The sequence below is a fragment of the Convolutriloba macropyga genome, chromosome 15 (genome assembly GCF_964194025.1).
Source record: "Convolutriloba macropyga chromosome 15, txConMacr16.3, whole genome shotgun sequence".
NCBI classification, from domain to species: Eukaryota; Metazoa; Xenacoelomorpha; order Acoela; family Convolutidae; genus Convolutriloba; species Convolutriloba macropyga.
The window spans coordinates 33,703,185-33,720,956 of NC_134482.1; the positions used below are offsets into that span (position 1 = coordinate 33,703,185).

General features: G+C 35.2%; 1 protein-coding gene across 3 annotated transcripts in view; it reads left to right on the top strand.

The window, feature by feature from the left end:
- The first annotated feature begins 1,059 nt into the window (after positions 1-1,059).
- Positions 1,060-17,772, top strand: part of LOC142354724 (oxysterol-binding protein-related protein 8-like) — a 43,998-nt gene continuing 27,285 nt past the window's right edge. Inside the window, exon 1 of one of the 3 annotated variants that reach the window (XM_075407102.1) lies at positions 1,060-1,351. In XM_075407102.1, the coding sequence (XP_075263217.1) occupies positions 1,291-1,351 (61 nt within the window). In that variant the 5' untranslated portion in view covers positions 1,060-1,290. Of the gene's footprint in view, positions 1,352-1,398; positions 1,577-13,417; positions 14,994-17,772 lie in introns of those variants that run through there. The other 2 variants (XM_075407105.1, XM_075407101.1) reach the window with 2 other exon arrangements.

Genomic DNA, 17,772 nt, shown 5'->3' on the forward strand with positions numbered 1-17,772 from the left:
CAAAATGCTCTGCGTTTTGATACGCAGATGATTTCAAGCTTGTATCAACAAATCCACCAAATATACAAAGTGACCTGGAAAAAATCAAAAAATGGTGCCATAACAACAATATGCAACTCAATGAAAGCAAATGTCACATCCTGCCGATTAAAGTAAACGAAAAAAAACTGGCACTCCTTTATACTTAACTCTAAAACTCTCTCAAATAAAAGCGAGCAAAAAGATCTAGGTATAATTATGGCTACTAAGTTATCATGGAAAGCGAATATAAAGAAACGTTGTAGCAAAGCCTGGAAAGCGTTTTATTTCCTAAAACGAAACATATCAAACCTTGCATCGCAAACAACAAAACTCAATGCATATGTCGGCTACGTTATACCAGTCATAAGTTATGCCTCACAAGCATGGTTCGCGAATAAGACCGAAAGCAAAGACATCGAGCGCATTCAAAGAAAAGCAACGTCGTGGATAATCAGTTACTGGGAAATTAGTTACAAGCAAAGACTGACCACACTGAAGTTGCTGCCATTGTCATTTTACTTTGAATTGCATGATCTATTAATGCTCATCTCACTGATTAAAGGATCTTACAATATAAAAATACCCACTAAAACAAACAATAATGAAGGGTTGTTAAGCACACGTCAAAACGAGCTACTAACAATTAATAAAACAAGAACAAGGAAGGCTGGTGAAAACTTCTGGAAAAGAACCAGTTATTTACTAAATATAATACGAAAAGTAGGGAACGTCGATCTCGATCAAATTGATAAGAAATATTTAACAAAAATATACTGGAACTACTTCTTCAAAAGTTATTCGGAAGTCAACTTATGTTCCTGGGCTTTCAACTGCAGCTGTGGACATTGTAACCCGGTGCAGAAGCTCAGCTCAGTCGTTATATGAAGGGTGCAAACCCATGTGGAAAGACCCACAGAAGCCTAAACTCTCTCTCTCAAGCGCCCTTTTGTTTCTTATGGTTCCAACTTTTCGCAACCTAGCGAGTTCCTTTTTTTACGTAATGTGCATATTCTTATCATCTGGTATAATTTTTAGATCATAATTGTATCCATGCCATTGCTTTGAAGATGAACTTGAATTGTAATTGCCTACTGTTGCACAAGATGCCAGTAATCTTCAGAGCAATTGTTAAACAATGAGATTTGCCGAAAGCAGTGAAAATAAAGCTATACAAGTCTTTGAACGCATGTAGCTGAACTATTGAAAAGACTTTATGCTGAGCTGCTCTCAAAGAAACAAAGCAGAAGATAACCGAGCGTTTGTAACCAGATGGCTGAAGCAAGTTCAATAGATAGCTACAACTACGGCGCAAATTCGAGTGGAGGAGAAGGTAGGCATTGCTTCTTCTTTATTCAACATAACCTGAATTATTGATTGGGATAAATTTGTTTTGAACGAACCATTTTGTTTCCTGCTAAATGAAACTCCGCCTTACCAGAAGGAATTGTTTTATACCAGAGCTTTCCTAATTAATTGCTGTTAACAATATTAGACTTATGTATGCTATTAATTTCCGGCTAGTTCACCAGTTCAACATTGTAGCTGCAATAATAAGGTATGTAATTTTTTTGTTTATTAGTTTAGTTAATATAAGTTCATATTTTGCAAGGCTGTAATGAATACGGTTCTGGAGCTATTGGATATTTTTCGTCTCGATTTTTTTCGAAATACTAGGTGGCTACAATATGAGATTTTCAGAATTTGTAGCAATACGGTTAACTGGTAGTCACAATTTCTGGGCAAAATACTAAATGCCAAACTGTAATTAATTATATAAAGTTTTGGCTGAAAACAATAAATAACTGAATTTCCCAAATTTATGTTATCAACAATGACTTAAGAAATGAATTTAATGCTCTTTAGTTGTCCCCAAAATTTAGGAGTTTGGTGAGATATAATCTAAACCATAGTCTATAAATTTAAAAGCACGCCAAATAACGTGGCCATAGTATTGCTGTCCTGGGTTCTTTAAGAACTTTCTTTTAAAAAAATGTATTTGACCTCAACAGCATAATGTATGTAGTTGGATTTTTTTGGCAACCGATAATGACGTGGAAATTTTGTACGTAATGTTTTTGTTTATTGACTTTGTTGATGAAAACAATTTTTTCAGTTCTTTTATATTGAACATCCATCATTACAACAAGCAGCCTTAGATGTTGCAGTCTGTTGTCTAAAGAGATCTCAATCGGAAACATTTTGTTGGCTGCTGGTTTTAAAAGTACTACAGCTTTTTTCAAAATAGCTTAACTAACGCATTTAGTAACAATTTTTTAGACGTATTGGTACAACGTTTGTAATGGTAGTGTGTGTAGTGATCGAATTCCTTGAGCCATTTTTGAATAATGCAATGTAAACATATCTCATAACTCAATTTGTTGTCCAATAAATACAACACATAAGTATTTGAGTTCTTTTACCTCATAGGTCGGTGAATATTTTTGCAATTTGCTTTTGCATATCATACATGTTTCCCCTGAAAATAAAAACTCTTATTATTGAATCCATTTTTCAATCACCGTTTCTTGTTTTTCGAGAACACCATTTCTTATACGAAATAGAAATCACCTTTATATATGAGTTTTCTGTATAAGTTTCACAGGACATATCGTTCCGTAAAGTAAAAAAAAAATATGAAATTCTGATCAACATAAGAAACAATATTTATGTTGATCAAAATTTTACAGTTTTTATTTTACGGAACGATGTCCTGCATCTTTTACAGAAAACGCATGTATAAATGTGAATCCTGTTTCGTATAAGAAATGGTGTTCTCGAAAAACAAGGAACGGTAATTGAAAAATAGATTCAATAAATTGAGTTTTTATTTTCAGGAGAAGCATGCATGATATGCAAAAGCAAATTTCAAAAATATTCACCGACCTATGAGATAAAAAGAACTCAAATACTTATGTGTTGTATTTATTACAGTGGCGTGATAGCGGAGAGGTAAGGTGTGTGGTTCACACGCCAATGACTGAGAGTTCAATCTCCTGCATCCGTAAAGCTGTCTGTGTGAGGATGAGCTCTTACCTAACCATAGCTTCGGGTTGACCATAGCCTGACCGATGTTGGCTGCAATAATGGTACCACGTGAAGTTTCATACGCAAAAAAGTGGCTATAGTCACCAAAAAAGAGTAATGCTGCTCATTAAAAGATCAGTCTGAAATATGGGGAATAATAAGAAAAAGGGCAGCTGAGAACAGGCTACTGTAGGCCTAATGCTGTTCCGCTGCGATTACGCAGGAACCATAATTAATTAATTATTATTATAAAAGCAAATATTGTTCTCGAAAAAGGCACGGCGATTTCAAAAATAGATTCAATAAATTGCTCATAGAGGATTATATTCGTTTCATCCAAGTTTTGTAATGTGTTTTTGCCTCTTTTTATCTACTTTTAAGTTACATATTTCTGGCTGGAGATGTGTATAATTTAGGGGCATTTCTCAAATAGATTATGCTAAAATATAGATTTCATAGATTGCTTATTTTTGGGTTTGCGTTTTTCAGCAACCGTTTTTTGTTAGTTTCTAAATTTAGAAAACTAATTTTTCTTTCACGCCGTTTTTGCTCACAAAATCACTGCTTCCTGCTCTTAAATATTTTTTCTTTATTGAATCGGTCTATAATTGAACTTCCTTTAAGCCCTTTTCTATAAAGAAATCCGAGTTTTCTTAGTAATGAGCATTTTAGCGTCATTGTATCGACGGTGTCTGCGTTTAATTGGGTTGTTTTTATGCGTCTGGCGTCCTTGTCATAAAAACAGGGAGAAAAATTGATTGGAAAATGAAGGTGTTTTAAAAATAACTGCGACTCGACCTCGTTCTTGAATAAGCTTCCCAGCCGCTCTTGATCAAGTGAGTTTTAAACATTGATTCGTTCCACAAACAGGTAATAATTTGGTTCAATTTAGAAAGCAGGGTGCTTTTAATGCATTTTGCGGGTGAGAGGTATTTGAAGTTGTTGAATATTTCTAGCCAGGAGTTAAAAGCACCTCTAAATACGGAGTTTACTACTGGTGTTGGTACTACCACTGACTAACAATGCGTTTAATCAATCAGAAGACAAGCCAAGTGTGTAAACACGTGAAATAAATGCACCACTTTTAGTCCCGTAGTCTAACTGTTTGTTTTGTGTCGTCTCATTGCTTCAAGGCACAGAACCTGAGTCTACCAAGATAGATACCTGTGTGCCTGCCTGTGCACGTGAACAAACATTAGACCCTCTACTGCCCTGTGTCTTTTACTTGTTCTATCCCCTCTCCTTCCCCGCTTTTATACTCTTTCCTAAAAGCCGGCTATCTTGTGGCCGATACTAAAATCAATTCAAAACAACCCTTCTTTATTGTTAATAACCAAAATATTGTTCCTCCGTTTCACTCCAGTCCAACAAAAGAAGTTTATCGAACTTTTTTTTTATCTTTTATTGCCACCATCGTAAGCTATCAAGCTTAGTGATGTTTATTGGAACAGTCATCAAGATATTTTGTATTGACCTTTAATTAGAAAACGTTTAGGCTTTTGTCCTTCATTGCGTAATTTTTCGACCCAGTTTTAATTAAACGTTTTTTTAGAATTGCCTTGGCTCTGAAAAGAGTTTGAGATCACGCACGTTTTGGGCTTCTCGCTATTTGTCGGTCATTACAGACTAGGATAATTACTAGAATAAAGAGTTTTGTCTGATTGCGTTTTTGCTGAGATACGAGATTTTGAATAATCTTGGTTTTTTAAAACCTCATCTCAACAAAAACGCCATTAGACAAAAACCCGATTAGAGATTGAGAAACCTAAATTTTTTTTCTCTCACTGGCTCGCTTACAGACACACGACCACCTATACGAACAACTACTTGGCTTTTTAAATACAAGAAGTGCTTTAATGAAGGTCACTCATTGTTCATGTAGATCTTGTTTGTTTGTTTGTACAGGTTTTGATAGTCTTTTGAGGTTATTGAGGTGATTGGTAACTTTAACAGGAAATTTGTGAATTTTGTTCAAGGTTTCCAAAAACGTCCTAATTGATCTAATTCAACCCTCGAAGCTGGGTTGTTTGTTTGATTTTAGCAACACAATAGTTATTTTTAGAATATTAGACGTGTCACAACTTTAAGCATTTGCAAAAAGTGTTTTTTTTTCAAATTTCCTAAATTTAATCCTCTTATTGTCTCCTATATGACGGGCTAAGTTGGTGTTAGCTTTCAATTTAGATTCTTTGTCAGCTGTAGGGAGAAGCATTGCAAAAAATCTTAAGAAATTTAAACTGAAGTCAAGGAAATCTATTTCATTTTTTTCTTTTTAATCATTGTCTTTATATCTCTATTTGAGCTCGAAGGGCTCAAAAGGATATCTGAGAGCAGTGAAAAGTTTTATACGAGCAATTTTTATGTTAATATTTTAGTTTTTCTGTACAATTTTGTCAAATTTGTGCTCTATCTCCTTTCTTTCTCGCTCTCACTCCCTGTTTTGTCAAGTTGTCGAAAATTGTTTAGATAAATTGCAATTATTTCAATTCATTTTTTGTAGCAGCAACAAGTCTTTTGTTGAAGTTATTCATGGTCTTGAGGTTAGTAGGTTGTTCTGTTTTTCGTTTTTTTTTGTCATCATTTTGCTCTCTTTGTCCGGAGAATTATTGTTTTTTCATTTGTTGATGAGCTATCGTTATTTAATCTAAGGAAGATTTGTTTTTAATTGCTCTTAAATTCATAGCCATTATTGTAAACGTGTTGGTCTTTTTTTATGCAATTTTTTCGCGTGACGATTTTGCGCTTTGCTTCTGGAAAATTCTTCCCAAGTGACTTTTTCACGCTTTCGTTCTTCATTTTTGAGTGATCTCTATTGCTCTCACTCCAAAGTAAAGCTTTTTGCTAATATAAATTCGGTTGCAGCATGGTAAAACCAAGGGCCTGATAGCCGAGTGGTCAGTGCATGTGGTTATGGATCGGAATGTCAGTGGTTCGAATCCCGGCGGGGTCAAATGTTTTTTCTACCTGCCTGTCGTTCGAGAGCAATTCTTCCGACATTAGTCGGTTTATCTTTTTAATATTCGCCCTCATCTTCTCAGCCGGCTATTATAGCGCTCCTATTTTTTTACTTCGTCGAACTTTTTTTTTGCTTTACCCATTTTACCGCTTTTTCGACATTTTGCGTGAAATATTGACTTCTCTAGGCTAGTTTCACTCTTCTGTCATTCTGCTCAAAGTCCTTTTAAACAGCAGCTGCTCAGCAAAGCAATTCAAAATGAAGAGACTCAGTATTAAAAAAAAATCAAAGTCAGAAATAGAAACCGGATAAACCCATAAAGCCCATTTTTAGATGCCCGGTACTTGAACTCCCGGTACAGGAGTATGTTCAATTACGAAATGACATCAAAATATATCGCACTTAAAAATGTTTTTATACAAAAATCAATTTTTGTTGATATTTTCTTTTCTTTCAATCCCAATAGAGGTATGGGAATCAACGGCAGCTATTTTCCGGCAATCTGCCGGGTATGTTTTATAATGCTGAGAACGATTATTTTTTGTTCCTCGGCTGTCATTTTTAACTTAGTTATTTGCGGCTTTAATGGAGGTTTGGCACAGTTTTCGCTTTCATCAAATGCTCGGCAACTTTTCAATGAGTTCATTCAGTTATCTGGATTGCATTTCAAAGTTGTTAAGCTACATATTTTGTTACTTTACGAGATTTTTTAATGAATTTGTGTTTCTGAGATGTGATAAGCGGTGAAAGCTCGAGGTTTTCAAGCTGTGGTTGTAATCCAAGAATGGTTTTAAAGGAACATAAATTTTCAGTCTACTCAATACTGTTTCAGTTTAGCGCGAAATGAATTTTAATTATCCGAAAACTTCTAATGAAGGGGTTTTCGGACATTTAAACCAAGCTTAAGATAATGTTTAAAATGCTTGAAAAAAATGAAATACGAACAGAAAAAAATGGAAAACAAGAAAGAGCCTCTAGGGAGGATTGCATTTTTGTAACATTTTTAAAAAGCGCTCTTGCTCAATTCCAACATGTCGCGTTAGTTTTTCCTTAGAAGCAAAAGAAAGGCAATGAAAGATTAGAACAAAGGAGAAAAAGGAAATGTAAAACAGCATTGAAAACAACGAGAAGCTTCATTTTTAGGAATCCAATATTAATAAAATTTTCAAATGCGGTTTACCAAGAAGTCTAATTAGATAGTCTTGGATAACCTAACCTTAAGGATATGATATAAAATGAAGAAAAAGTGAAAAATGTGAGAAAAGCAACTAATTTAGGACCGCAATTTAATCAAACACTATAATTTGAAAAAAAAAATCGTGAAAATGTACGCTAATTTGTTCGTCTTATGGGACAAGTTCAATTTCAATCCAGCGGAACCACTCAGGCTCCATTAGTTTTGAATTAAAATTTCTCCTAATTCAGCAAACGGCGAAGGAAGTGCTAAAAAATCAACAAATTTTCCGACGGCACTTTTTTATTAGGCAGTTCTTTATTGCTTGAGACTTCTTTTTGCAGCAAAAGCCTTATGCATTTCTGGTTTTTGCGTTCATGGACTATGTTAGAACTTCCTATGCTATGTACACACTCATATGAGGCGTCTTGATTCAGCATTTGATGTTTTTTTTAATCGGTGATAGGTTGCATTTTTGCACTTTTGTTCCATTTTCTATGTTCTTGTCTTCGAAGTGATGAATCTATTGAACAGTAGATTTTTTAATAATGCTGTATAATTCGAAATAATTCATGGTTGGAAGCTAAAGTTATAGAACTACAATAGGCTTGGACAACATTCAAAATTTTTTCTAATAGTCTCATTTTTGTGAATGAACTTCTTGTGTTTCCATTGTATTTCTTGGTTATTAATAAAAATAGGATTTTTGAAGATGCTTATTCGGTTTGACAAATTTGGTGAAGGGCATGGCGCAGATGCGCAAGCTTCCTTTTCCTTATTACACTACTGAATACCTTAAGGTGTCGTACATTAAGCTGATCGAGAATTTCATTGTTTTATAAGGACTCTTGTTTTTCAAGTAGTGTATGGAAATTTTCTGGCAAGGAGACTGTTCTTTGAAATTTTCGATTAAAACTCATAATATATGATTAATTAATTTAAAATAATATGTTTCTTTTATTAATAGCCGCACAGCGATAGCTGGGGCTATTATTGGCCTTCTCTTGGTTTTTTTTATTTCGTCGTCGCGATTTTTGTTACGACCATATGACGTCACAACCACTTCAAATCTGCTTTTTGTTTATTTGTTCATGCAATTTCAATTGAAGTGCGTGCATGACGTCATTTTTGGTGCTTGCGTCGCGTTATTAAATTTTTGGTCACACTTGACTTACCTCACTCTCAAAAATGACTTCCTCACTTTGAAATTGGCTTTTATTTACTTTAATTCAAAGAGATAAGGTCAAATGGGTGTGTGTCACTCTAAATGAAGGTTATTTGAAAGCAGCTAATAGAGGCAGCAAAAACTTATACAGATCAAAATATAACATATCAGCCTTCAATGAAAAGATGATTTTTTTTGGTCTGTCTTTTTAATTGTTGGACTACAGATCTACGAAGCTATTCCGGCTATTTTCTGGCAATCTGCTAGCTATGTTTTTATTTGTTGGTTTTTGAATCTTTTGTTTTGTAATAGTTGTGCCTGAACGATCTAATTTCTGTATTGGTTGTTGTTGCAAAAATTTATTATAATACCACTCACAACTTTTGAAATAGATATATTAGCGGCTGAACGATGTATTAACAAAATATTTTACTAAACAATTTTAGGTTGAGAAAGAACAACCTAATGTAAATTGTGCATAAGATAAGATTGACATAGCTTTACAAGAAGTGCAACTTGTTCAACGTACTTGGCTGGAGAAAAGATGCCTTGAGGAGCAAGGAAGAACATGAGAGTGGGTTGTAAGTGATGCCCAAGTTCGAGAGCTTAAAGCCCGTTGGTGTAATGGTTAGCGCACTAGGCTTGCAATTAAGAGATGCTGGTTCGAATTCAGTACTGATCCATTTTCACCGTAGTTGCGCGTGCTTATACCCCCTAACACAAAATAAAAACCAGTTGAGACTCTTGTCCCCCCTATAAGTATGATCGAAACTAGATTTGTACTAGTAGTATAAGTATGATTTGTACTAGATAATCTTTTTCGAGTTTACTACTTCTATTATGAACGCAATTGAGCTGACATATTTATATCATTGTAAAAAAAATTCAGAACAGTTTGCTGCCGTGACCAAAAGAGATTCATGTTAAATTGGCCAATTTGGTTTCGTCTTTTTCGTCCAAACAGATGGAAAGCCAGGTCCAAATTTTGCAAACCAGCCTGTGCTCGTTTTAGAAGCAACAAAAGTGCAACTAATAAAAAGCAGGTGCAAATTTTAGCTATCGTTGGTTGCCTTAACCATCTTTCGTTTCGTTTTTTTTTTTTCATTATTTTGTGCTACATTTGGCCATTTGAACAAATACAAAACAAAGCAAATACTTGTCGAAAACGCAACAGAACAATTTGAGGAGAATAATGATTTATTCCGAACTGTATGTTACTATTTATAAAGTACGCACTTCGATATTAAGCATGGTTCAATTCTTTCTTGTCTTGAATTTTTGACATATTATTATTGAAGGATACTATTTGTGCGCCTTTTGGGTACTGCAAAACAATGCAAAGCTGAAAATGTATCTCGAGGGATTAGTGGAAAACCTTGAGGCTGCTCTTGTGCACACCTTGCTTGATAATACTTTTTTTTCGCGCTTACCCCTCTAAAGTGCTGTGCGGAATGTGTGTATGTGTTCTTATGCGTGCACTTTTTATGGAACCATTTTGTTGTGTGAGTGCAGAATTCACTTGAAAAATGGAAAAGAAATGGAATTTTTTCCGTCTATAGACTGGATAGTATTGTTTTGTTCGTGCTCTTATCGAATGTGTGTTTTGACCGAATTACATTTCTCTCATAAGTACTAACATTAGTCCAATATGTGCTAACTTGCAGTAAAGTATGTTAAATGTGATTTGGGTTTTCCTTTTTAAAAATGTTAATCCGGATTTATTTCGAAGTGGCTGCCAAATTTTAAACATGCAAAGTTTTTCCTTATTTCTTGACTTCGGGACGCTTTGAAACATATCCAGCAAGGTTAGTAAATGATAAATTGTACTCTTACTCTTTCCAGTATCAAGCGTGAACAAATTTCAAATCCCCCCCACTTTTTTCGCTAGCACCCTAAAAGTGCCGTGCGTGAACGACTGGAATAAAAATACGCTCTTAAGTGCCGCTGAACTTCACGCTGGTGAGATATATAGACCTTTTTGTGCCGGTAGCTACCAGTTCTGTCATGACATTTCAGTTTCCAATTTCCCCTTGATTGTTATCTGTCTCCATTCAAAAGTGATTTGTACCTTTGATTTTTCCCGCTTTCTGTCGCTTTCTGATTTGCTGGTTTGATCGTTTTTCCCCGGATTTTGTAAGTCGTATTTCAAATCAGTTCTGCACTGATAGGGATAGAAAAAGCGCAATATATTTTTTAAACTGGTCGATAGAAGTATTTTGCAAAACTTGAAAAAAAAGCAAAAAGCACTCCTGTGAATGAAATATATTTGACCTGTGAGACTTTATTTGCTATATTTTGTTGTTAATTCGTACGCTCAAAATAGTTGGTTCGAAAAACTTTTAGACTGCCACATTTTTAGTTTCTTAATTTAAAATTCTCAAATTTTTAAATTCTAGTTTTTAAACTTGTACGAAAAAACCTGAATTGTTTAACCCGTGCGACTATTTATACTTAATCTCTGCGCTTGTGTCTCTCTATTTTCCTGATGTCATATGCGTGCCTATTTACTCATTTCCAACCCAAGACAACGCCATAATATCTCATTGATCAAAATTCACATTACGATAGATCCTTTTATCTTAACATTCAATAGTCCGATTACAATATAGACGTTCGTGTTACAAGCATGTTTTTCATTCGTACCCGGTTAATTTGATCCCCTTTTTGGTTGTGACAGTCTTATACGCGGTCCCTCGGGCCGCTAAGGTATCACCGTGGCGATCATAAATGATCTCGCTTAGATTGACCTCTAAGTAACCTTTCTGATAACTTTATCTCTAGGGTAAAGTATTGGGTATATTTTGGGTATTTTGGACCACTTTTGAAGCATTTACACAGCCTGACTCAAAAACGAATTTTGTTCACCGAGTGGGAGGATCGATAGGTAACGTATCCAGACACCTTAATGTCGGTTGATAAATTTTTATTTCCACCTGTTTATAGACACGGCCAAATATAGTAGCTGTCAATTACTTTAAATACTTTGCGATATAACTGCATCTGTCTGAGTTGGTCATATATTTTGTTTGAGTTTCTAATTTGATTATTAATAATTCACCAAAATTGGTAAACAACTGATTTCAGCTCTGCTGCTGCTGCTTTTATCAAATCATACTTAACTCTGATCGCTAATGACCAGCGTTTTAACAAACTTCGTTTATAGTACCATTTTGTCAAGGCAAATTCACTTTAGCCGTGCTTCTGATTAAACGTGATCTTACGTAGTGCTAAAACTGCATTGCTCTTTAATTCATTACTGTTTTTATATTTAATCGATTGCTTACAAACTTATTATAAATAAGTTTTGATTTTGAATTTGGCTTAGTCTGGTAAGTTATATTCATTTGTTGAGGTTAGGGGTGAATTTGAGTTTGTGAAGGCGGAATGGTCCAATTTCGGAATTTTATATTGGATTTTTTTCGGAATTTTTATCTCAAGGAGCTTCAACTCGTTTGTTTTTAGATCGCGGCACAAAAACGGTAGGATTTCCTTTGCCACCTTTGTCATGCAACACGCCTCAAATTAAAGATTTGCTATAAAGCTCCATTGAGGAATTTTTCACGATTCAATTTGAGAAAATTCATCAAAAAGGAAACAAAATTTTTCTGTCAGTTGAACTATATATGCTACATGCAAACTTTGGGTGAAAATTAGAGATGGCATTATAATGGTTGAAGGGTACATTTCTGTGTATTGATTCAAAATTAGTTGCGACAAAAGAAGTTTGACAATGTGAAATGAAAGATGAATTTTTGCGTCACAGCGGACAAAAGGTGTTTGATCTTGGGGGACTTTGGATAGAAAACGACCTAGCGGGAATTCAACATCGCTTCAGAAACAGATAGCGCTGTGTTCGATAATCGAGCTCTTTGGCAATTTCATTGTGGAGAAATTGGACTCTAATTCTAATGAAGGAGAATTTTTTCCTGTCCATGCTTTTTTGCTGACAGTTTGGTCACTTGGAGAAGCTGGTAATAAAGTGGTGATCTGATTTGTGTTGATGCATCTTGAAAATTGCTTCCATTGTTTTTTTCAAAATCTAGAAAATGTGATTAAAATTTAGCAAGGAATTTTTATACGCAGGTTTTCAACTTTAAAAGAACTATGTACGTTTTGTGATATAGCTTGATGATTAATTAATGTTTCTGAAATCACTGATGAAATTAGAAATATTTTTGTGGGCTCGAATTCTCCAAATTTTTTCGAGAGTAGGAAATTTCGCTTTTAGCGACTTTTTTCTTCCTTCAACTTTGGCCATCTATATCTTTTTCAGATTGATACAATAGTGGTAGCATCGAATAGCTCTTAAAAAATTAAAAACTCTTTCTTTTAATATATTGTAAATTTTTCTTGAAGAGCAAATAATGCTCGGAGAAAATTTTGTTCACGGGGGATTTAAGGAAATCCGAAAGTTTCCAATTTAAAGATCTTAGTATTTTCCATTTACCTGTAAAATATGAGTACCGATAACTTTACCAGCGGAAAAATCAAAATAAACCCAATTGAACCAAACTATTTGCTTCAATCGCGTATACTTTTTTTGCTCCTCGAAGACATTTTTGTGTCTTTTGTTTTTTTTTTTGCATTTGAAACAATAATAAGCGTTCCATCCTCCATTCCTGGCTGTATAGGAAAATATTCTATGGACAATAATCGTATAATTTAATTGTGGGTGGAGAGAAAGCGAACCAGCTCCCATGAATCTATCCATTATTTCGGTTTATTGAAGGGAAACAAAACAGTCCGCGTTGTTTATCCAGATTTTTAGCCTGAGTGTACGTGTGCGTGTCCGAGCTTGTTTATGAATGGCTAATGTAGGAAATGCATCATTCGCTTTGAAGCTATTGTAGTTACTCTGTGTTGTTATTTTGGTTATTTTTGTTTATAACTTGTTAAAATCACATTTGCATCAAAGTATTTTGAGTCACGAAATAACCAGCATTTTGTTTCGTTATTTTTAACTATAAACTATAGCAGGTTTTTAACACATGATGTAAGTTTTTTTTTTCGGTTTTTTTCACAACAATTCAACCTTTTTTCTACTCCGCTGTTTTTTTTTAAATATACCATTTGATATAATTTTTTTTTGCTATTTTGCTAACAAATTACGTTAGCTCTTGTATGGCAAAGTATTGTCGTTTGATCATAAAGTGACAAATAAATTACACGTGAACAAAATTGGTAGCCCATTTTTGTTGTGTTGAGCCGCTCAGTAGATTGGAATAAATGGCACCCTGAAATTGGTTGCTGGGTAAATTTAGCCAATGTGAAATTGTGGGAGATTGTGGGACTATAATGCATAGTGTGCGTGTGTGTGTGCCTAGCTAGTGTATCTTAATCGATTTAGACGTCAGTTGATACGCTTGAACTGTTCAAATAGCCATAACTCACCTTATCGTTTGGGCATTGTGAATCTATTTTCCATAAGACCTTCCTTGAGTATTGGGCTACTTACGCAGACAATAAAACTACACGAACTGTGCGCTGAACATGCTGTTTAAGTGCTATACGCAATTATTGGGTTTATTGAATTTGCAAATTGATAAATTTATCCATTGTCTGGTTTGAACCCGCTGTTTGATTTGTTTGTTATAACCAATATAACTTAAAGCCTTTCATTATAAAAAGTTAATGAAGTTGTTCATGAATTTTATGCCAACAGGAACTGCAGTTTGCTTAATTGGTGCCGGGTTTATTGCAGAGTTAAGTAGAGTATTCAAGAATTCAGTTTGACATTACTATGTCTCTGATTGAAAGTTTGTTGCTACAAACTTCTTGCTTTCATTACAACATTGCCAATCTAGCTCGCATTCTCCGCATTCAATAACCCAGTACCCCTTATCGCTAATCAGCTGGGTTAGTTATAATAACTATAACTAACTATTGATTTGTTTGCCTTGCGGACGTGCCGAGTTTTGACTTATTTCTCAAGCGAGAGTTACATAACCTTTTCATACGCTTTCACAGATAAGTTTCAGTCCGAAATCAAAGTTCGTGAACTAAAATTTGCCCGCAAGGACCCAAAAGAAAAATTTGATCACATTCTTCCTAATCTATTGAAACACACTGGCGCTCGAAATCTGTCACTAGGCTGCTAAGACCAGCTCATTTCTGTTGTACAGACTTTGTTTTATATCCAAGTCGTATAACAACGTGACAAACGCTAGTTAAGGAATTTTTATTACCACAGCGTGCAGATTAAAGTTGCTTAACTTGTCTGGCACTAATTTTATAACCCGTTCCAAACGTTAGATTTCTTGGCTTGGACTGGTTAATCTGTTACTTCGAGACCCTGACCAAAGTTCCTATTTCGTTTTCAGTCTCTTAGGTTTTCACAACTCCAAGCCAAAATTTTGCAGCTTGAAATCCGAATATTTCTGTCCCAGTTACCCTTATTTGGAAGTTAGTGGCCGCCTAACGCAACCAGTATAAACCTCCCGCTCCTTAGTTATTACAAACCCTATTTTGGTGTAACTTAATTACTGATTGTTACTTCCTTAGCATTTGAGAAATGAAACCAAAAGTGAGACACATTTCTATCGAGCACTCAGGAGCTCTCAACGTTGCCTCGGCTACTGCAGCTTCCTCCCCGGCTGTTAAAAAGTCCCCAAAGTCGTGTTTAAAACATGTACGGAACAGTTCTACAGTTAGCGGTGAGTTAACATTTATATGATGTGAAAGGTTCTAAGAAAAATTTCATCAAAATTTTCTTATAGAAAAGGCCTGTAATGCGGGACATAATAAAAATTTTAAAATGAGATGCCACTTTTGGAGATGGTAATTTGCGCCTGATTGAACCTGATTGAAATTTTTCGTTTCAAGCGAAGTATTGTTTTTATTTTATTATTGAATTGGCCTTTCAATAAGACTGAGCTCTAATCTCACATTAAATTTCTTGATAGTGATTTTTTCTTTCCTTTGATAGTTATTTTATGTTCACGTGGTGCAATTGGTTCTCTGTTTTATTAGTCTTTTTATCGGTTTTGTGACCAAACGGTTTTAAACCCATCTTTTTAGGACTAAATTGATCACGCGGCGAAATACAGTCTTTTTTATGCAATTTTTCGTCTGACCCATTTGACTTTCCTTCCTCAAAAACATGATGAATAGATAGCGCTCGGAGGGCAGTAAGTGGCCGAGCAGCTCTCTTAGAGCCTTAAGCCTTACTATTTTCTAAGTATGCGATTCATCGAATTGTTTTGAGGAGACAATTTCAAGGTATGAAGGGCAGTTCTTAGTCTGAAAAGTTAGACTCCCCTCTGTCACCCCCCTACCCTCCCAATTTCCCGTCCACCCTCCAACCCGGCGATTTGGACCTCGTCAAGCTCTCCCACAACCGTACCCCCATCACTTGAGCCCCCTCACTGCGCTCAAACCCACTTGATGCATCCCTTAGTACCAGCTAGCTACTACCGTAGCCCACCGCTCGCCAGTAGTTTGAGAGCAATTCGCCCGACGTTAGTGGGTTGTTTTTGGTCAATCTCAGTGATTACATTTTCGAGCATACATGACGTACTTACTCAAAAAATGCACTCACTTAAATCTAAATAGAGAATACAGTTGAAATTCAATAGAGGTTAACGCACGCCATATAATTAATTCAAACTGTCCATTTGTCATTTATGGGGTGGCAATTTGCGGCTTTATCTTTGCATCATTTATCTCAAATTTTCGCAAAGCAATAAATTGCTGTGAATGCACCAATTATTGACTTAAAGCTGATGTTGAATGGGAAGGTTGTGCAGTTTCTGGATTTACTTTTATTTGAAAACGTTCGAAATTCAATTTGTTTGCTTAATTTAGGCTCGTCGTAAGTGCCACAAGACGAAACTATACAAGTTTGATTCTTTTGATTCTTTAAAAATGGTCTTTCAACAATATCTAATTTCTTCGAGTGACAATTGAAAATTCAGAACTCACATTTTTAAAGAAAAAAGGTGGAACAAACAACACGTTTTGTCAACAAACTTGCAGCACTTGCGATGTGTCCAAATTACGCAAAAAATGAATTTCGAGTGTTTTAAGTGAAATTAAATCCGAAAATATGCACAACATTGCTGTTCAACATCACCTTTAATCGCGGATTGGTGTATTTGGAACAATATCTTTGCTTTGTAACAATTTTAAACAAGTGAAGCCAAAAAAGAAAGTTGCCAATTGCCGCAACATAACTGAGAAATAGACAGTTCATTTTTACAACGCAAACGTCCAACAAATCGGAGTTAACTAATAAATCGTTCCCCCAATTTTACTTTTTACTACAAGTTATTTTACACGCTAATATGGTAGTCTTTTCATTTCTGTCATGGTTTGATTCGTTTTCTTAAGCCGCGTGCTCATTCCTATTTTCAAATAATTTTGGTTGAAATCGTTTTATATCACTCAAAGTTGTCGCGATCGATCTTGTGTTCCCAGTACACATTATAGCGGCTGTTGTAAAATCGCCATAATTCCATAAAAAATTCTTCAATCGAATAAATGAAATTTTGATGTGATTAATAGCCGCGTGAGCAATTCCAGACGGCTATTATTGCGCTCCTTATTTTTTTACCGTCTAACAGATTTTTGTTTCGTCTTACCCTGACTTCTTGGAATTGACTTTTTCAATGACTTCAGTGACTTCTACTGCTTTGCTGTTAAAATTTGTGTACGTGACGTCATTTTTGCTTTTTGGTCAATTGCGTGACTTACCTCACTCAAAAAAGTGACTTCTGAACTCACTTATTGAACTTTACTTTTATTAACATTTACTAGTTAATAGTGTGCATCTAACTAGTGTCAAAGTTATATGCCCTAATTCCTGAGTAATAGAGGAGTCTTAAGTTTTAATATCGAAAATTAATTTTGAAAAAGCTCCATTAGGGCTTTTTACTTTAGAGCAAATGTGTCTCATAAAAATGACAGTCCGAATCTAACCCAAAAAGTCTAGTGGTCTATTAAAAAGCTGGTAGTTGATCTGCCAATCTTATTTCTTTAGTTGTTTCAATTCATGGTAGGCGAAAAGCATCTATCGCGGCTATTTTCCGGCAATCTGCCGGCTAAGTTTTACCTTAGGAAGCTCAAACTAAATCGGTTTGATGTGAGCTTGTTTCCGCAGATTTACTGCTTAATAACGGTATTCGTTTTAAAACCAAACAGTTCTTATTTACTGCTAAGCGATTGGGCAGCAATGGATGGGCCTTTCATGGGCTAGCAATGCTATATTATTCCCTAAGTGACGTTTATGAATGAGCTGAACTTAATTGCGCTTCTTCCGACGAACGAGCGGTGTTTGACTCGAGTTAATGTGGCGAGTGATGAATGTGTCTGTGGTGATATACATCAATCGCGATTCAACAGTGATTAATTGCTTGCCCTTCCGTCAAAAAAGTTTTACGGTTTTTATATCGCCCGCACATCGTGTTTTTAATTCGGTGTGTATGAAATATAATT